Source organism: Nomia melanderi, chromosome 6 (assembly GCF_051020985.1).
Source record: "Nomia melanderi isolate GNS246 chromosome 6, iyNomMela1, whole genome shotgun sequence".
NCBI classification, from domain to species: domain Eukaryota; kingdom Metazoa; phylum Arthropoda; class Insecta; order Hymenoptera; family Halictidae; genus Nomia; species Nomia melanderi.
Window position 1 is genome coordinate 15,839,428 of NC_135004.1, and position 22,482 is coordinate 15,861,909.

At 41.5% G+C, this 22,482-nt stretch overlaps 1 protein-coding gene across 9 annotated transcripts in view; it reads right to left on the reverse strand.

The window, feature by feature from the left end:
• lilli (AF4/FMR2 family member lilliputian) overlaps window positions 1-22,482 on the reverse strand; it is a 370,515-nt gene that overhangs the window by 29,060 nt on the left and 318,973 nt on the right. For all 9 annotated transcript variants that reach the window (XM_076368250.1, XM_076368249.1, XM_076368251.1 and 6 more), the window contains one exon: window positions 10,531-10,564. In XM_076368250.1, the coding sequence (XP_076224365.1) occupies window positions 10,531-10,564 (34 nt within the window). The remainder of the gene's footprint in view (window positions 1-10,530; window positions 10,565-22,482) is intronic.

Consider the following 22,482-nt stretch of genomic DNA (forward strand, 5'->3'; position numbering starts at 1 on the left):
GTTCGGTCGCTCTATCAGAAAAATCCCAATTTGCATTAATAAAGCGCGCTCGGGCAATAAGCGGCTGATACTTTCAGGAACAGATAGCTGGCAGAATTATCCACCGAACGTAAATCTTCGAGATTAGAAGCCGCGTTCCACGATCTCTGGATCCAATCCCATCGTAATTCCTGTGAAAGCGGACGGGCTGTATAAGATTTCGGGGGAGCTCGTTACTCTTTCAGGACAGAGTCAGCTGTGGAAGAAGCTGGCTATTCGTTTCTGATTGTACGTGCCTTCCGCTGCTCGGAATCGAAACCCGGGGCCCACCTTCCTGCCTCGAATCCCGGATCGCCGGAAATCAACATGCGGACTCGCCGAAGTTAATCCTTTAACGGTGCTCGACGAGTGCACTCGGCATAGGAACGACCAATTTTTTTGTAATGAGGAGTATAATCGACATTCAATTTTTTAAAGAATTCTAGTCATTCGATTTTACGTTACTTGAAAATCTGCAATTAAACGTTGACAACATAGCTCCAATTTTTGAGTAATGAAGACGCTCATCATTCAATTTTTTTAGAATTCTACTCGTTTAATACGTCATTTTAAAATCTCTAATTAAATGATGACAACATAGCTCCAATTTTTGCGTAATGAGAAGTATACTCGGTATTCAATTTTTTAAAGAATTCTAGTCATTCGATTTTACGTTACTTGGAATCTGCAATTAAACGTTGACAACATAGCTCCGATTTTTATGTAATGAGAACGCTCAACATTCAATTTTTTTAGAATTCTACTCATTTAATCCTTTAAAAATCTCTAAATGTTGACAAATAGTTGTATCATACTAGATCATCCCATTAATAATTTCGTCTTCCTTATGTCAATTTCACTATTTAAAATTACCATTGTATTAATGTAAGGAATTACATCTCTTTTAATTACCAATATATTGCCCAACGTTGTATATTACATATCCCATTCTTCAATTAACTCAATACTAACATTTTCTAAAAAGTTTCGCTATACATTAAACAATTCCCAAGAAGCGACATTACTCAGGCTATTTCTATATTTATACACATCGAAACAGTAAACGTTCGCGGTATTCAGCTACTAAACTCAGCAAATCGCACACTATATTCCATTCGAGGAATAGAACCGTTCCGTTTGTTACAGTTTCATGGAAATGCAGCGTGATCATCGTTAGTAGACTTTCCGCGAAGCATTTCGGGTCTTTCCGTGGACCGGCACCCCGTCCGACGTTCCTCGGTCGCCTACACTCCGAGATTAAAGTAGAGATTCCAATTTCCGATCAAATTATTTATAAGTTGAACGCGAGTGGACCGCCCACTCGAGTTACTTCGTCGCCCACTGGGATAAATTTAGGAACTAATACCCATGTTTCCACGGCACTGTAACGAGTATTGCTAGAACTGGAGGCGAGTCGAATTAAAGTTTCGCAAAACTCTAGATACCTCGCGATAGATATCCAGAGGCGATCTTTCTGTTTCTCTCGCGTTCGCAGAGAACACGATTCGCAACTGGAAAATCTAAACTAACTTTGGAAATATTACTCCTCTCAATAATTTCTTATCAACTCTACTATCTCGCTTCTATCAGAACCATACACTCTCCTCTCTTTCTCTTTTTAACACTAAAACACACTGTACGTTTATCGTACAGTTTATTCTGCTGTTCCTAGCAAAATGAATATTCATTCGCGTAGATCTTAGAAATTAGGGGTTTTAAAACAGACATTTGCGATACATATTCTTGCAATTGCAAGGTACGATTGCTCGGTACCAGTCAAAATGACCGGTTTCTATTCTTTTGTTTAGCAATCATTCACATCTTCGAAGCATTGAATATTCGAAATGATTTTGAAAATAGTTTCATTTCAGTACTATAATGTCTGAAGAAACTGAAAATAATTGTCACAATTTTTATGGGAATTGCATGTTAATCGTAATGCTCGGTAGTCCTAGTGTTAGTTTGATTAATTCAATTCTGATTAATCTAATTTAGAAAATTTTGATTAATTCGACAAATCTTGATTGATTCGATTCATCTGAAATTTTGATTGACACAGTTACACAGATATATATCCCAATGATCCACTTCTAAACGCCCATGAAATATTAACTTCGATATAAGTCGATCCTGAGAACTGCCAAGTTGCCTTCCACAGTAGTCACCGATCGTATCCAAATTGCTCAATTACAACAGAAATAAACATCGAATAAAAATATTTGTAATACAAGTAGCTTAACAACTGTACAATACGAATACCAATTAACCTTCGTCCCGAAAGAATAAGGTATCACAATAAGCACTCGAAATCGTGGCAGTGAACACCAACGCAACGGGAATTAGATAAAACGATCCGCGTTCAAATGTTCATTGCGAAATTCCCTTCCGCCCGTGAATTTCGCTGCACATCTATTCCCCGCGAAACATCCACATTATTAAATTCCTTTCATCCTCCTGATTCTTCCAAAATTCACCGTTCCCCCATCCCGCGGCGAGCCCGAAGCGCCCAGACGCATAAGGCAGGCCCAAACGCGAGCCCCAGACGGCGGGAGTGTGTATCTCGTCTCCTCGGCGGAGAAACGGCGAAATCGCGATCGCCATGATCCGTCAAAGGGCTCTCCCGGCCGGAATTTTCACGTAGCTCCCGGCAAAGGGAATAACCGAGCCGTCGCCGGGGCTCGTTCAACAAAGGTTAGCGAACTGCGAACTTTCCGCCGCGAACGACTTCCACGCCGGGTTTATTAGTTTGCCCGATAACCATCTCGGTGCCCGGCGTTCGCGACACGGATACTCTTTCGCCTCTTCGAGACTATTGGCCGGCGTGCTTCGCTCGGGTGAACGGGGATGTTAACACTTGGCCAACCGAATGGTGAAATCTACCACTTTTCCCTTAGCAACGTATTGCCTTTTATTCTGTTTATCTTTTCTTTTGTTGAGTCACATATAAAAACCAGAAAATATCAAGAAATCTTAGAAAATGAAAAAAATATGAAAAAGTTTCTGAGCGACTTGCACGTATGCTATAATAATATGTAATTATAATACGAACTATGATCTACTATAAAAACATATAGAATATTATATTATACGTTTTTATTTCTCCGGTTTCTCACCCTTTGAAATTACAAATTTTCAGTAATCACTGCTCACTGTTATACTATATTATAGTATATAATATAGAATATTATTGTATAACAATATATATTATAATATAGTATAACAGTGAACAGTAATCACTGAAAATTTGTTTTCAAAGGTTAAGAGATGGAAACCGAAGAAAGACAAAGTTGAAAGGGAAAAAGCGACGGATTTAAAAAAAAATAACTCTTATCGTTTCGCGCAGCTCGCGAGTCGGCCGTTATCGGGATTGAACAAGGCCGCGAGACGGTTGCCTGATAACGCACGGGTCCCTCGTGTCGTTGCATATCGATGAGAAATAAAAAAAAAAATATATATATATACACGGCTGTACGTGTACGTGTATTTACACACGTAGCTGCCGGGCTTCTGTCGCTCGCGAGAACTGCCGAATTTCCGGTGGAATCTGTTAACCGCGGGAAACAACATTCCCGCGCGCTCGCTCGTAATTGTTTCATTCGATCGGCCCCGAAACCTGTTGTATACGCCGCGCGTATAGTATCGCTGAAAAGTACCGTGATATCCCGTGATTTTTCGCTAACGTTTTTACACAATAAGATCTCCATCCGCGATTAACGCGTTGCGCACCGGAAACGAGATGTCTCGTTTTTATTTAACCCTTAACGCTCCAGACGGTTTTGTAATTTAGCAACTGTAACTAATTTTTATGGTATCTCTAGTGAAAATGAAAAATGCAACATTTCTTCGATCTTTTATTATCCTTCTAAGTACAAAATTTGCGTGGAAAATTTAATAATTTTAGGGTAGTTCTTTGATTCGTTAAAATATTTGATATTAGAACTGGTAATATTGGAGCCTACAAAGTTCAAAGGGTTAATAGTGTAATAAAGAAACTAAATAACGCGGTAATAACAGAGGAATATAGTAATCATATAGTAACATAAGAATGCTAATAATTGTCATATTTTCCATTACTCTTTGCTACCAATAGGTAAATAATAAGCAAAGCTTCCAATTTTCAAATGGAACCTAACTCTTCATAATCAGGTACAAAATTTGGATGTCTGGAAAATCTAATAATTTTAGGGTGGTTTCTTTGATTCGTTGAAATATTATAACTGGTGCAGTATTGGAGCCTACGGAGTTCAAAGGGTTAATACTTATGAAATAAAATATTTGAATATTTTGAAAAATCGACCAGTTTTCTGAGAATTCTATCGTTTGATCTATCGTTTCTCGAAGAATGGTTGCTCGTTCATTTAGATTTTGGAAATTAGAACTTTACCGTAGATAATTAGGATATATGTGTATCTGCATCAATCAAGGTCGACCGTTTATCTAACGATGTTCGTAAAATCAATACGAGTGAAATTAGCTGGTTCCGTAAACACAGCGTTAGCCGAGACACTTCTCGCTGGGAATCGAATTTTCGCTGTTTTCACTGTTCAGTCGCTGTTTCAGTTGGAGTATTTCAGGAACGTTTGAACTTCAAATCGTTGTTATTTGAAACAACTTTCCCGGGGTTTGACTAGCTAGGTGTTCGAAGGATTAAACGCGAATTGGAAGATTACGTTCGAATGTTTCATAAATGTTACGATCTACATCATTGTAGATCTAATCCTAGATCCCTATAATTTGAACTTTTAAATTATACTTCGAAACATATAGAATTCTGAAAATTTGTCTTCGAATATTTCAAAATTGTGGTTCAATTAACTGAGGTAATTAATGTCCTATGTCGCATTAAGCGACAAGATTCTAGCAATTAGAACTTAATGTCAGAAAGATGAAGCTTTGATTGAAACAATAAAATACAAACAGAAGAAAGAATCTGATACTACCAGTGATTCTAACTGAAATTATATTTACTTCGTAAATAAGATCTAGTTATATGCATTTGCGAGGTTGCATTTTATTGCGCAATAGGCTGCAAGTACCAAGTATATTGGATAGCATCTGCAATCAGTTTTCAAGAAGTTCTTCCAGTACTTCGCGTTCCGCAAATTAACGCAATGATACATAGTTAGGAGTTCGCCGGCGTAACAAGCGTATCCCGGCCTCCATCGGACCGATTCCGAAACTTTCGACGGGAAGTGTACATCGGCGAGTTATCGGATCACCGGATTGATCCGTATTGTCGGCGGAATATTCGCGGAACTTCACTGGCACTTCGTTTCCCCTTTTTCCCAGGTTACGAGGGAAGACAAGGGAAAGAGAAATTTATTGAATAAGACCGCTACACGGAGTTAACCCTTCGAGTGCCTATTTTCGACTGCATTTTCATATCAAACTCTTCATTCCACAGTTACTTAGATTTCACAGTAAACAAACGACTCTTACATTCCAAACACAAATCAACCGAAATGTTCACTAAACGAAGAACTTCACAAAACATACGCGAAAGCACTAAAATTTACTTAACAACCATCACAATTTATTTAAGATCATACATAACAGAACGCGTGTAATCCGGATCTCACGAAAGAGCTAACCAATCAAATCCGTTTGCTCTCTGAAACACACATTTTACACGAAAACCTACACAAAATTTGCAAAATCCACAGTGAGTCTCATCAAAATACAAGAATCGAGCGTTCCGAGTAATAAACAGGCTCCGAAACCAGGTAGATTTTACAGTAGTATGAAAAATCGAAGGAATTTTGTCGTCGGAAGAGATTGGCGAACCTGCGGGGGTAGTTCCGGGGGTGGTTAGAGGCAGCAAGGCGTGTTTACAGAGGACCGAAACCCGATCGCCGTCGAAAAAGTCACGTCGATAAGCGATTCGACCCAGTTTTCCGTCGGCGAACTCCGCGGCAGGGTTATTAGGGGCAGTTACGGTGGTCGAAGCCGAAAACCCTCGAGCAACACAAGCTTCGGAGAGGATTGAACGCGGGGCGGAGAGGAGACGTGTTCTGCCTACCGTTTCCAGGGCTCGTTAATTCTCTTCCAACCCCCCTGCCCCTTCGCCGGCATCGGCCGACGGTTGCTTGATCGCCAAGGGTGAACGATTTCATGAAATTGTCCGACCCGATTTATAAGGCAACCGGACCGCTCGGCTTCTGGCTAATCTATCGCGATATTGGCCGCCCGTTGAAACCCTGACGCGATTTAACGACGTTCCGCGACGTGGGCTTTTCTCTTTTCGTTAACGTACACGTCGAGCGAACGAGATTTCGTGCTTTCGCTTGACATCGCTTTGAGATTATTATATCGATATTGCGTTAACACTAGCTTTACGGAACGCGTCAATTTGACGCAGATTGAATTTTATAAACATTATTTGGTAAATGTTTTCATCGGTTTTCGTTGATTACACGAATATGAATCCTGATTGTCTATTTCTACATGTACAGTTTCCGAAATCTAAAGAACGAATATCAACTTCCTCAGGAACAATAGAATAAATTTATAATAAATGCCCGTAAGTTAGTGTTAATGGTGTAATTGAATGTTTTACTTTGTATAGAGATTGTTGAATTGTAGTTGTAACTGTGTAATGATTAAGTTTTTACTTTGATCGTTTGGAGATTATTTTGCACTCGAGAGGTGACTCTCAGTCACCACTTGATTTGATTTGCGAAATTATAAGGTCTTATATATAATATTAAGCTTTGTATGATGCATCAATATATGGACGTTATTTTGTTATTACCAACATATTATCTCGAAAGAAAATTTGTACATAAAGTGCAGTGGACAATTTCTTTGCGTTTCTTCTAAACTGCTGATAGAAACATTTTGCACTTAGTAGCAAAAGTAAATATAATACGGCAAGGGGTTAACAATAATATTATTTTCCAATTTCTCTTGACGTAAACAACATTCAACCTTCAAATTAAGCATAAAAAGAGAACTGAATTCATCCTGAGTAAGCATTACGAAATAAATCATTTTTCCTGGTTAGTTTGAGGAAAATCATTACGACACCGTTGCATGACGGCAAGCAGATAATTCAAAAGAAACTATCCCCGCCCCGAATCTGAATTTAAACGAGTCAAGCGAAGCGCGGCGCAATCAATCATCCGCGATAAACGTTGCCCGCAGTCATCGCTTTCATCTCCCGATATGTGGTAACAGTTGACTTGACCTACAATGTTTGCTTTCGGATTTATCGCCGATGTTTACAGCATTCCGTAAATAGCTGGACCCCGTAAGTGGATGTTATTTACCTTGTATCGGAATAAATAAATTCATCGGCAAAACAAGACGCTTCACGCGCGAACGAGCTCGCGCTCGGCAGGTTTGCGCTGCGCAAAGTGTTCCCGCCGGTGCGCATAAACTATTTAGAATCGTTTCACGGCCAGTCGATTACGTGAAATTTACATTTCGACCGGTTACCATACACCGAGATCGATGTATCGTTCGCTGATATCACTGCGCGCTACCAATTAACGCATATACTCGGTTAATCATTGTTACCGAGATCTTCGTGCATTTGTCGGCGATTTCAGTGCAACGTTGCATAGAATGCATGGAACATGAAACAATAGATAAAGTGATATTATAGAGAAAACTATAAATAGAACATTTAACCCTTTGCTGACGGATGACATTTCGAAAATTTTCATATTCGGAAGGCTAAGTATTACAGATGATTTAATTACTCGAATAGCGCTATTCGAATAATTAATCATCGCTTGCTATTCGAGCAATTAAATCATCTGTACAACTCAGTCTTCCAGATACGAAAATTTTCGTCGAAATGTCATCCGTCAGCAAAGGGTTAAACCCTACTGTTTTTAGAATGTTTCTTAACCTCTTAACACACAGTTTTTTTGAAAAAAACCGGGCAAAAAAATCAATTTTGATATACTGCGCTTTTGTTCCATGGAAAAAGGCTATATTTTATTCTTGAATAAATGATAAATATCAATAAAACTATTTTTTTTCTTTGCTGTCACATTGTTATTTTCAATTCTCGAGTATACTCGAGTGTGAAAAATTATATATCGAATTATCTCGAGCGTACAAGTTAAGTGGTTAAAACATATTTCCTATAATTCCATTTTTCGAATTATATTCCTCATTTGAATTTGCATCGGGTTTAATTAGCGTAGAATACTTTCAGGGTTTTCCAGTCTCCAAATACTTGCAATATTTTCAATTGCGCACACCGATGCTACACAGCGCGAAACGAAAGGAAAAATACACGTCGGAATCACGGCCGGGAACCGCGTTCGGGTCCCAGGTTCACGAAGACGCTCGGTAGCTTCCCACGCGCCGGCAGGAAGCTGCGTCGCCGCTCTTGTTTGTAAACTTCCGTTCCCCGTTGCGTGTCTCTCCGCCGCGGGACACGATTGCGCCACGAGACGCCCCGGAATCTCGAGCATACCGCGAAAGTGGAGTAAACACCGTTCTCCGCGCGTCCAAATATTTTCCATTTTTCCCTCGGCCGCTTTCGAAACAATCGGCCGGCCGATTTATTTGGACGGCCACCGAAAAAGTGCAAAGAGAGTTCCGTTTGTTTTTCAGTGGCTTACGGGATTTAAATCGTTTTAGGAGTTTACACTGGGATATTGTGATTATCTGTGGATCTACGTTCTCTGGGAAATTCGTGAACTAGAAGTATTAACGAGGAAAATATTGGTCTGACCTATCTGACCTACCTATCGATAGATATAATCTAGAATAACGAAAATATTTTCATACTCGAAAATCCTATTGCAAATATTCTGATATATAACATAAATCAATTCAAAATATTGTAATCTAACGAATAGCATCAATGACTGTTAACATTTCACAGTCTCACAATATAAAACAATGCGAACATAATATACGTAAATAGATCAATTTCCAGACGTCCCTTAAAAACAGCCAAGAATTTCCCGAGAAGCTTCGAATCCGCAGACAAAAACATTCAGGATAATTGAATAATATGTCACACAAAAATAACGTTCGTTTTAATCGAATCCCTAAACAAGTTTCGAGAAATTCCCAGAAATCCCTCTGTTTTCGAGTCTCAGAATACCTTCGGGACGCGGCCCGATTCTAAAAAACGAGAAAAGGTAAAAAGTTCCCGACCCGGCCGGATACTTTTGGGTTCTCGCGTGCCGGTCGAGCAAATAGTTTTGTTCGGCGGACGCGTAGTCCCGCGGGATGACGCGGCGAAAAAAAACCGTCGGGGAATAAACAAGCGGGCGACGCGTGTCCCGTCGTGCCTCCTGGAAAATGGAGATACCGAGCTGGAAAAACCGGCTCCAATCGCAGGAAGAATTTAATTGACGCGCGGCCAACGGTGAAAAACCATACGCGAGCGACCGTTTATTATCGATCGCGCGAATTAATTCCCGTCAAAATGGATTCCAGGCGGGACTATTATGGACGGCCCGATCGCGCGCCGGCGATCCCCGAACGAGACCGGGAAATATTATCGTTGATGCTTCGACTGTTTCCCGTCGTAAAACGACGATATACACGATGAGCCGTTTAACCCTTTGCGGACGAAGATTCTTCGAAATGTAGAAAAGTAGAAGTTGAAGTTGAATTGTCAGTTGCTTAATTAATTGGGGAAAGGGAAACTGAACGATCTCTTGCTGTTTGAATGAAGTCAATTGTTTGTGACTTTAGATTTGAAATAGGAAGGTTCGATTTTGTGAAAATGTCGACGTTTTTGTATCAATTGTTTGATTACTAAGGAAAAAGGGAACTAAACACCGATCTCTTGCTGTTCGAGAATTGAAATTAATTGTTTATGATTTTACATTCGAAATACAAAGGTTAGATTTCGTCGAAACGTCAATGGTATTGTATGAATTGTTTCATTAGTAAGGAAAACGGATGATAAATATTGATTTCTTGTTATTCGAGAATTGAAATCATTGTTCGTGACTTTAGATTTGGAATACGAATGTTAGATTTTGTGAAAACGTCGACATTTTTGTATCAATTGTTTGATTAATAAGGAAAAAGGGAACTAAACATAGATCTCTTGCTGTTCGAGAATTGAAATAAATTGTTCGCGACTTTAGATTTGAAATACGAAGGCTCGATTTCGTCGAAACGTCGACGTTTTTGTATCAATTGTTTTATTACTAAGGAAAAAGGGAACTAAATGTAGATCTCTTATTGTTGGAGAATTGAAATCAACTGTTTATGACTTTAGATTCGAAATACAAAGGCTCGATTTCGTCGAAACGTCGACAATCGTCCGCAAAGCGTGAACTCGTAAGAAAATACAATTGCTTTTAGATGAATGGTAGGCAGTCTTCTAATGAAGTTTCTAAACTGCCAGCTATTATTCAACGACTAAAAACAGTATACACAGCCGGTTCTCCGTTTCGGCCGAAACTCGCAGTGCGCGATAAATTCCCGACGAGAGAATCGTAATCTGGACTGGCTGCGCGAGAGACCCGCGGCCGGGGAACGGTTGCTTTTTCCTTCGAGCGACCTTTAAATTTATAGGATACTTACGCGGATAGCCTGTTGGCGCTGTGCCGCTCGCGTTCTGAAACAGAGAAAAAGGGACGGCAATTAGCATCGGCCAAGTTAATTAGCGTATGGTTATCGGCGTTCAAGGACGAGGATCCCCTATCACTCGGCCGGCTTAACGGCGTCGCCGTAGCGAAATTCCGTGCGCCGTTCCAGCCACGGCGGAGCGATAAAGACTTCTTGGATCGCCGATAACGAGCGCGTGAAAATCTCGAAAGTCGACCACCTGCGCGACAAGGGGCCACGAGATCGATTGTGCATTCTTAATGAACGCTCGTGGGCAGTGTTTGCACGAGGAACGTGTGGGATATCTGTCGTTTGAGTTACGTACATTCAAATATGTTCGTTTGCCTTTTTTATTTTGAGATGTTTTCTTAGTTTTCAGTTAGGGGTATGTGATAATGTAGATACTATTTGTGTTTATTAAATTATAATTGTTGTATTGATAGTAGGAAATTTCTTGTGAAAGTTTGATCTTGGAAATGGAATCTAGTTTCTGCTTCATTGTGGAAGTATCGAGTTATTTAGATGGTAATCTATTATTACACATAATAGTCTACTAATCTATGTAATAGTTTACTAATTCGTATAATGACCTATCTAATAATCTAACAGTTTATCTAATTACTCACTATTAATCCAACGAACCGAAACACAAAGAAAATACATTCTAACCTGCGCAACTCTCTTGAAATAAGGACACCAAAAACATCTAATATCTTATCCAATAATCTAACAATTTATCTAACAATCTAATAATTTATCTAATAACTCACTATTAATCCAACAAACAAAAAACAAAGAAAATTCACTCTAACTTCGGCAACTCCCTCGAAACAAGGCCACCACAAACATCTGATATCCTTTCAAATAATCTAACAATTTATCCAATAATTTAACAATCTATCCAATAATCCAACAATCTATCCAACAATCCAACAACTCACCCAATAACTCACTATTAATCCAACAAACAAAAGCACAAAGAAAATCCACTCTAGCCTCGGCAACTCCCTCGAAACAAGGACACCGTAAAAATCCGCCGCAACGGCTCGCAGTCCCGTTTCAGCGCGGCAAGGCGCTCGAGCTTATCACTTCACGTCGCCGCGAAACTTTCTCCGGGCAACTGTTAAGGTCTCGACACCTCGAGAAACAGGATATATTAAAATACGTGTCCCCGGGGTCACGGAGGCCCGTCCTTGACGCTGTTCCACGCTCGGGAGCGAAGCTGCCCTCCCCGTTTCAGCGCGCACGCTGCGTTCCTTGAAGCTCGAGGGTACGAGAAATCATTGTCAGGTCCCGAAAGGCGAAACGGGAAATCTTTGTGGATCCCTTACGCCCGGCCGGCGTAACCTTTCGGCGGCGTTGCTCGAGCCTACACCCCATAGAAACGCGATGACCCAGCTTGCCGGCAGGAACAAGGAAGAAAGGAAGTGTACCAGGTAGGAGAGAGGAAGATGAAAGGCTGCCGATCGGGAGGCACTGCGTGAACCAGTGATGCACAACCTAACTCGAACATTCTCGCAGACCTCGTTTCTAAGGATTTTTCATTGCAAAACTCGATGGTAAAACTATAGGACTAAAATGAGTCACTCGATTTCTTCATTTTGCAGTTATTCAAAAGGTAGTAGATGTTGCTCTGAGAAATGATTCGAGTGATTTAGCAAGCTGAATTATAAGTTGATTCAAGTCTCGATAGATGTGTTGTTGAAGATTCTAAAATGTTGGAAATACAAAAGTCTTTAATTGTTTAGTAGGTTTAGTGTTAAGAGTAGATTTATGGATATTTAATGTACAGTTTGTTCTACTGTTCTTAGAAGAATTGATGTTAGTTCGTTTAGATTTCTGAAATTCAAGGTTCAAACGTAGACGTAGATTTACTGACATTTATTGTACAGTTTGTTCGACTGTTCTCAGAAAAATTAATATTCGTTCGTTTAGATTTCGGGAATTCGAAGTTTAAACGTAGATTTACTGACATTTACTGTACAGTTTGTTCTACTGTTCTCAGAAAAATTGATGTTCGTTTAGATTTCGGAAATTCGTTTAAACGTATACGATTAGGATTCATATTAGCGTATCAGCACTAATCGACACGAGTTTAGCAAATAATGTGTATAAAATTCAATATTAGTTGAATCGACTCGTTATGAGAATCCAGTGTTAACAGCTTGCGTTTGTAGATTTTCGCGAATGAAAAAACAGTGAACGTCGCAGCAGCGATGGAAGTGTTAATAGTTGTTTGTACGATTGAAAGGAGGGGAAGTTCGTTATCCGCGATTAACATGTGACGTCGTATGCGGAGCTTTGTGTGCAAAAGGTTGTGCATCACTGGCGTAAACAATGGAGAGCAACGTGTGCACGCAGGCACGCACGCACGTCATGGGAAAGGGGCTGCGAAAGAGGACGGGCCTGGGACTGGGTCAAAGGAGAAAGAGGAAGATGGCGGAACAAGGGAAAGGGGGAGCCAGCGGAGAGGGTTGCGACTTAACAACGGCCGTTCGATCGCGACCCACCTCGCGGAGAAATAAAATTTTACACCGCGAAGGGATGAAATATTTGGCGGAGCTTGCCGGGAAAGCACAGTTTTATCCTCGATCGTAATGTTCGCGCGAGTGATACGCTTGTAATAGGGTGATCGTGGTACTAAAAATTAGAATGAACATAAATATCAGAATAAAAATGAAGATTAGAATCGAAATAAGAATCAACAAAAATTCGAATAGAAATGAAAATTGGAATAAAAATCAAAATCAGAATGACGATAAAGATTAGAATAAAAATAAAAATCAACAAAAATTCGAATAGAAATGAAAATTAGAACATCAAAATCAGAATAACAATAAAGATTAGAATAAAAATAAAAATCAGAACAAAAGTTCGAATAGAAATGAAAATTAGAATGAAAATCAGAATCAGAATAGAAATCGAAATCAGAATACAATTCATTTCACACGATCGTGGATGATGGTAAACGCTGTAAATTTCAATGAAATTTTCATGGAAATTAATTCTCCCTAAAACACACGACGGCGTTATAGGGGAATTGATAAAATCGTGCTATCCATAGTTTCGAGTTATTATAAATAGTTCTCTATGAAAGCGAATAGTCGTTATTTAACACGAACGACATTTGCAGGTATCACGGAAATATGTTTATTAAAATTGCACGAATATTGAATAATGCATGTTAATTTATCTGCAGTTCATCGCTAATAAGCGCCATTAAACTCCCGATGACAAACGCGGAGTCATTCTGGCCCGCCGCTTCGTTTACATATTTACTTATTTATTAATTCATTTATGTGATTATAATATACTCGCGTGATTGTAGTGTGTGCAAGTTAAAACCGTGCGCGAAAATAACTTACAGAACTCCATCTCGGAGCACGGGCGCGACGGGAATTTTATTACGGTTTTAAAATGGCTGTCCGTCAGCCGGAGAGTTAAACGAGACCGTTTCGTTTATTGGGAAATATTGTCATCCCCCGTGCTCCCGCGGTATCCTTATTTTTATGCCACGATCTCTCCATGGGAAATCTGTTATCTACGCTAGCTTATTTCTGCTTAAGAAACCTTGAGAAATTTCAGTGACACACAGCGATTCATGGAGTTCTCTGTTGAATTTCATGCATATTTCAACGGAAGTACCGAGTTCCAGGGGTTGTTCCCGTATTAAATCGAATTAATACGATTTATTCTTTCCTCTTCTGCGTTATCCGTAAACGATCTTTATGGAAAATCAACGTCTCTCGAAACAATTGGAAGAAACAGATAAGTGGAACCTGAATATTAATATTTTCAATTACTATCATAATCTAATTAACCTCTGAATTTCACTCATTTCTCATTAGATATCTATTACTATAATTTTTCCTACTAAATTCCATTAAATCATTACATTCCCATGTTCAAAAATATTCATCTAAAACAATAGAAACTATTCTCCTCTTAAGAATATTATTTATCTACAAGTAAAGCAACATTCCTAAATTTCGAACATTTCTGTATTCTATATTTCTCGTTAGATATTTATTACAATAATTTTTCCTACTAATTTCCATTAAATCATTACATTCCCACGTTCAAAAATTTTCATTTCAAACAATAGAAACTATTCTCTCTTAAGAACATTATTCATCCACAAGTAAAGCAATATCCCTAAATTTGGAACATCTCTGCATTCTATATTTCGCGCAATGAAAATCGCGCATGAAATTCATGGGTTATTCGCCAGCTGTAATTGTTCACGGTAGAACGTCCCGTAAAACGCGGATTGTTTATTGGAATGCAAAAGTACCGATTCGCGTGGATATTTATCTTGTATCGTTGCGCTTTTAATATCGGCCGGGGCACTCGCCGTTTATCGCCGGCAAGATCAACAAAGTTAAAAATGACTGTAGATTACTGAAGATAATGAATTGATTGCGTAAACGTTTGTTTTATTTAACCGTGTTACAGAATTATTGCCGCCTTTTGCAGTTGCCGTTCGCACTTGGTTTGCTGAAGAGCGGCCAATTACACCGGCTCGCCGGAGCGAGCGGGAATTGTTGTAATGTTCGAGCGGCTGCAACTCGGGAACAGAGTTTGAACGCAGTTAATATCCACTGTGAACTTTTACCATCATTCTTGCGGAACACTCCGCGCGTTTACACTTCGATTTTCCCGCGGAAAAATTAATGGCACTATAAACTATTCTTCATCGCGCTGGAACGCTCCAATATACACGTGCTTCTGGCTGCAATAATTATCAATCGTTACAGCTCTGTAATAATCTGTTTACACTCTGTACGAAACCTGGACAATTTTACTGAAAATATTCCTTAATCTTTGACAGTTCACATGAAACAACCTGTATATTCCTGTACCGACTCTGAACAAATTAACCCTTAGCACTTCAGGTTGTTTTGTAATCAGCAACTGCAACTAATTTCTATAGTATTCCTAACGAAAATTACAAATGCAACATTTCTTCGATCTTTTATTTTCCTTAGCACAAAATTTGGAAAATCGAATAATTTTAGGGTAGTTTATGTAAGATTCATTAAAGTATTTAATTTTATAACTGGTGCAATATTGGAGCCTAGAGTTCAAAGGGTTAATAACTGATACTGAGAGAATAAATTCCATGGACTCCGAAAGAAAGAAATCCGGAATTCATTTTGATTCTAGTTTCAGCGTTAAAACCACCGGAAGAGGAAACGATCGAGTCGATGATTCCGATCGATTCCCCGAATCCACGGATCACCGGCTTGCGCGTCAGTGAATTCCATATGTAGCGCGATTAATATACGATTATACCGAGTTAGACGCGTCGCGGTGTCCAATTAGGCCGATGATTTATCGAGCGCGGATCATTCGACGCGCGCGCGCTCGCTCGCCGCGTTACACCGATCCTCATAACTCTCGTTTTAACAAAAGCTACGAAATTCCCTGGCAATGTTCCAGCGGCTAATTATCACTGTTCGGTAGGTAGAATCGCTCGCCGCCCACTTCCCGAACGGTCGAACCATTCGAACGGATAAGTGGCGATCAATCAATGACACGCGCAATCGCGGTCGATATCGGTGGAACAATTAACGGGGTAAGTATCGCGGGCCAGAATGCATAATCATGGATCGCGTCACGAGCCTGTCGGAACCGTCGAACGAGCCGTGGACCAAGAACTTCCTCTGCCGACTTGTTTTCGATGCGCCGAATCGTTTCCATCGGTTTACAATGTGCGATAGCAACGCCGAAACCATTGGACAAATGAAAATATTTGATTTTAGATCTATTCTTTTATGATCGTGCCTGTAATTGTGAAAGTGGTGTAAGTTACAATTTAACCAGTTAACTGTGACGAGTATACACGTCATTTTGAAACTCTTAATGGTGCTAACTTTTCCAACGATGGATTGTTTATTTTTTAAGACAAACATGTAATTCTTCGTTTCGATTTAGTTTTTCGTTTGGCCTGCTTTTAACGAGTATACACTTCATTATTTGACTTTATTGCGCAATGAGAGATTTTTCAAACTAAATTCCACAACTGGTTAAAAAGCATGAGTTTATCGGTTATATCGCATCACGTTATTTTGAGGTAAATTAAACGAAAATGAAAATATGAATTAGATCGCTTTTAACCCTTTACAGATGGATGTCGAAATGTTCAGATTTGGAAGACTAAGTCATGGACAAATGATCTAATTAGTCGAACAGTAAGAGAGCACGTAGTTTTCTTTCTTTCTGTTAATTAAGGAATTGATATATAATTTAGCTTCATATGTTGAAGGTTTTGTACGTTTCGAAGAATCTTCGTCCGCAAAGGGTTAAATTGGAATAATTATACATTGAGAAGGTGTATTATTATGAGTATATTAACTCTACACTCGACAGGTCCTAGATATTTGGAATATATTTAAATCTAGAGTTAAATATATTGAATTGCTTAATATAGTAGTCATCCAAATGTAATTTAATATATTAGTAATTCAATTCGTAGATGTATTTAACTCTGCACTAATAGAGTTGAATATTTATGAATTAAATTATTCTAAATTGAATGTAGTTGGCAGAATGTTAGCTTTACAAGTTGTTCATTATTGTAAATAGTTTACACTGTTGTAAGGCGCGTGGAAAGTTCAAAGGTTTAAAAATGGAAATTACAAGATTCCCGAATGTTCAATAATTAAGCACCAGTCCCGCGCACAGAAATACACGCGATAATTACTTCGACGAGAGATTAGTGATGTAAGGTTAAACCCGAGCGAGTACCAACGTGCGTTTCCGTTAGCTAAAGGTACTTTAACGTGCCGCGCCACAAAGACGTTTCACTTGTGAAAGAAGAAATTAAAAGAGAGCTGGGGAAACGGGTCTAAGAAAACCAGAGGTTGTTCTTGCGTTGAAATAAAGGTTCAGGCTCGCAGGAGAAATCTCGCGACTCGCAAATTCTGATTTTAATGAAACTTCCCGCGGAACTTTTAGTCGGGTTAGACTGTACAAGAAACAATATTTTTTTTCTCTCCTCCGCGCGGTACTTCGCTCTTAACGGCTGAAATCGACCCTCAAAGTTTTCACCGGTTTCCCTTCTTTTTATGGCTGTTGTTTTTTTAATCGCGCCGCGTAGAATGAATCTTTGTGCGAGCTGCTCGGCTGATTTCTAACGCAATCATTCTTCTTTGGACAGTGCAAGAATGGGGTCTTTTAAACTGCACCTTCGCAACCGAGTCTTAAGGCATCAAGTAATTCATTACAAATTTTTAAGCAATACTATAGTTCGAATTTCGTCGATCTTACAAAAATCTTCCCTGCATTCACAGTTTCATTACTGAACTAATATTCTAAAATTACAATTATATTCCAAGAAACGATAAATCAAGCCTAAAACACCCTAACTATCCTCTAAACCTTCATAGATCCAAATCTTACCAAAATCCACTCAAAACTCCAAAAAACCATCTCAAACCCAGATAATCTACATCATTCAAAACTGTATCACTCAATCAACTCCTCAAAGACTCTCTCAATCACTCTTCCCTCATCAATCCCAAAAGAAACCTCCCTCCAACTGTTACTACACCCCTCGATAACTAGACTAAGACTACAATCGACCATTATCTTCCTCGTCTCGTCTCTAATACCAACTTACCACTCGCATCACACAAAACCATTCGAAATAATAAACGAACCAAGGAGAAACTCTCCCTAAGTCAGCTGAACATCAGATCCCCTAAACTTAGCTCCCAAACTCCAAAAACTCGCAAATCGGCGGTCGATACTGCGAGATTCCCGAATGTTCAATGAATAAGCACCAGTCCCGACAGAAATACACGCGATAATTACTTCGACGAGAGATCAGTAATGTAATAAACTCGACCGAGTCTAACGTGCGTTTCGCCCTAAGTCAGCTGGACATCAGATCCCCTAAAGTTAGCTCCCAAACGCCAAAAACTCGCAAATCGACGATCCCTGAAAAATCGGCGGTCGATACCGAACACATTCCAGTGTCCAGCACGCCGCAGTGAAGATGAGTGACGCAGTTCGCCGCGTACCTGATCGCAGAAGGTAGCTGACGGCGCCCTGGAGCAGCTCGAACCTGCTGAACATGACTTATCGCGTCGGCCGGCGGCCGATGGTTCATGTTACCAGCACGTGCCTCGCGGCCATTCCTTCCCGATCGATCTGTCTTCTCTCCCCCCGCTCCGCCCCGGTTTTCCGCCGGTTATCGGCGCGGCTTTCGTCCTCGGCTGCCGCGAATTCGAGCCAATCGCGCACCATCGATCGCCGCCGCACGCAAATCGCGTCCTCGCCGATACTGGTGCAGTGTTCCAAGGTCGCGGCGGGTTGCACGCGTGGCGGGACGCGCGCCGGTGATCGCGATCGCTCTTCGATCTCTGGAACCGGTTGCCTCGGACGCGGATCTAGGTGTTCCCTCGGTGAACCGGCGTTCAAGGAACTCGAGGGTGATTGCAGTTCAACGCGTCGGGGACTCGATCCCCGATGACATTCCTGTGTTTGATCGGTGGATCGGTGTCGCGGCTACCGAGTTTGGGAATGGACGCTCGGAGAATAGAATGGATCTTGATTGTTTCGATGGGAAGACTAATTGCAATGGTGTTTAGCAGGTAATTGTACTTTTGGATGAATTGTCTTCGATTGTTCGGAAATGGGGATGGAATCAGAATTTGTAATTCGGTGTATTTTGAAGATCTTCGTTGTGTTGATGTAATTCTTTGGTCGTTAATCTTGTATTATTGGAAATCGATGCGTAGAGAATTCCTTAGGTCCTGATTCGTTGAAGTTCTTCCAGACAATGAAGGAAGTTACTTGGAACAGTCTAGAGAGCTCCATCGCGAGGAATCGATAACCATAAAGCACACTCGAATTAGCATTATTCCTAATTACTTCTATCCTCAAGGTGCGATCGAGTTAGACCCTCGTCGGCAACTATTAAACGCGATCCTCGCAAACAAGCGTTGCGCCAGTGTATCATTGCAATCAGCCACAGCTGTTGAACTGCCGGCGAACAGAATGCCTTGGACGGTGCACTTAAACACTTCCGGTGGGTAATAAGGAACGAACTTATCACTCGCGGCTATCTAGAAGCTAGCTGTACTTCTGCACCGAAAAAGGACAACCGGTTCCCAATTTACAATATCCAGAATTACCATACCCTCGACACGTAACACTTCCATATGATCATCAACAACCAAAGACACTGAGCATATAATCATAAACAAACTCTCAACTCACCATACACCTAACAAATCACAATGGAAATCATAATTCACAATTTGCATCAAACAAAGTCTCACTCATTCGACAAACTCAACCAATCCAACCCAGTCCAACTTAACATTCCACGACACCTTAAATCGACACTTATGTGCAATCCGTCTCAACCTTCAATTATTGATCATCATCGAATTATCCTTGTACCAACAGCACAACTGACTCCGACGACTGCACAAGGCGAAATGGCTCGTTCGAGGAGCACGGAACGGTATCAGTCGCCACTGTCCGTGCCTAGAGCACACGCGGCGAAGGTGAGGCGACCGGTGTGTCTCATAATGGTCGAAAATATCGAGCGCAACGGAAGCGGGTGCTCGGAGTGACGCGCATCGGTTGACTGAGGCCGCCGGGTCCCAGGCGCAGGGCCCGGCCCATTGCGGGGCACACTCTCGAGTTGCTGCCGCTGCTGCTGCTACTCTTCTGCCCGCTGGTAGTCGCAACGAACACGCGCCGACCGGCCGGGCCCCGTCTCGCGCAGCTTGCTAAGCAGACGGTCGCTTCACCTGCGTCCCGATGGCTTTGTTGGACGCGGGCCCCTCTCTCCACGGGCCCCTCCTGCTCCCGCCGCCATTCCCGCGAGCCGCCGTCGTGTTCCTATCCACGAGTCGTTTCCTTCTACGTGTCCATGTCCCCCTTCTACTCCTCTTTCTCTTTTTGTACTCGCCTAGCCAACGCTGTTCCCCGGTTTTTAACGTTCGAATTGAGTCTTTGAACTTCTAGTGGAGTTTCGTGCATTCACCGAGGGGATCTTGAAGGCTTTATGTAATTCAGTTATTTTTTCATAGTAGAAGCTCTAGTTTAGTCGTCTTTCACTATTCGTCTGGCCCAGCTACTGTTGGGCCTTGGTTTTTAACGTTCGAATTGTGTATTTGAACTTCTAGTGGAGTTTCATACATTCACCGAGGGGATCTTGAAGGTTTTATGTAATTCAGTTATTTTTTTATAGTAGAGGCTCTAGTTTATTCGTATTTCTCCATTTGTCTTGCTTAGCTACTGTTAGTCCTTGGTTTCTAACGTTCGAATTGAGTTTTTGAACTTCTAGTGGAGTTTTATGCATTGATTGAGGGGATCTTGAAGATTTTATGTAACTAAGTTATTTTTTTATAATAGAGGTTTAACGATCGAGTAGAGTCTTTGAACTTCTAGTGGACTTTAACGCATTGATTGTTACGAGAACTTGCAAATTCTACATATCTCTCTTTTTGATAATAGAGATAAATGGTATTAAAATTCTGATGGATACTCAGGATTTCATTTTCTTCCGCTAGATTCTTCAAAGTTCAACTACAGTCACGACTAACGAACGCATCGCCTACAACCACAAACTTTCGTTAATAGAAACCCGCGTTATTAGAAACTCGAAGAGCGCAACTCCCGAGACTTTCACTGATTCGCGATTCAGCGTGCGTATCGCTAAATGAAATTCATTAAAACATCTGTCGTCCCCGCAATAACTCGAAAAAGAAGAAATCGTGAGCAGCTTATACCGAGCCGTCCGGTAGTTTTAGCGTTAAAAGGCCAATCCCAACATCCCAGTTGCCATTCCATTAACAAAACCGTTCTCAACGGTCCCAATGAGCCTTCATTCCCCGATGATCGTGTTAAACGACCCTCGGTCGCCAAACTCGCTGGCAAATCGGCCGAGATTCACGAACCCGTGATCGTTCCCGAGTCCCAACCCGGCCCCGGCGTGTAATGGCGAGCGAGCCATCCTGCAGCTTCGGCGGGCCAGTGTTTATGGAAATGTGTGCGTGCTGGCTGTCCGTAAAGGATCACCGACCGCGTGTTATTAAGGTGTGCAGTTAGCCGGCACACGCCTCGACGGACGGCGGAGAGTCCGGTGCACCTGTTTTCGGCAGAAGGATCTGGTTGGACCACCTTTTACCCCTTCGGTTTTCCTCCTCCTCCCTCTCCCTCGTCATCTTTCAATGCCGATACGCTTTTATCCTCCTTCTCCAGCCAGAAGTCGGCCGACTCGATCGAAATTCAATGAGACGATCAACGGCCGATCGTATTAGTCAGGCTCGCCCTTGCTCCGCGAATTAGGTACCCCGGGGCCCTTCCTTCCACTCGGCAAAAAACCGCCGGGACCTGCGCGTTCCGCTCCGTGATTCGAATGGAATCCGAACGGCGTCCATCTTTGATACGGCGTCGTTCAACTTGTCACGAGGAATGTATAACCGGGGCCGGCTCGTGTGTCGCGTGCTCGCCGTCTTTGTCTCGCGGGACACGCTCCGCGTCCTCGTGATGCACGGGATCGATGAATAATTCCTGCGTGCTGTTCGGCACGGGCGAAACGAGGCGCGACATGCGCCGCATATGCGCTCCGTTTTGGCGACGCCCGGTTTTCGGCCTGTTTCGCCGCGCGCGGAATGCTTTCTGGGAACTCCCCCTTATGCCTCGCGGCGCTTTTTCCGACGGCCCAAGGAAACGGTGAAAGTGCGACGGAAGTTCCCGATGCTGACGGACTTCGGGGTGCCTCGGGTCGACGGCGAGCTCGTTTCTTTCGCGGGAAGCGTCGTTTTGGCATTCGAGCGAGCTTCGAGGTGCTCCGATTTCTTGGGATAATAGCTCGAAGCTCGATTTGACTCTTTGAAATTGTAGACACCCCGAGAGTGCATTGTCTTTGATTCACGATTCAGTTTTATTGTTATCAATTTC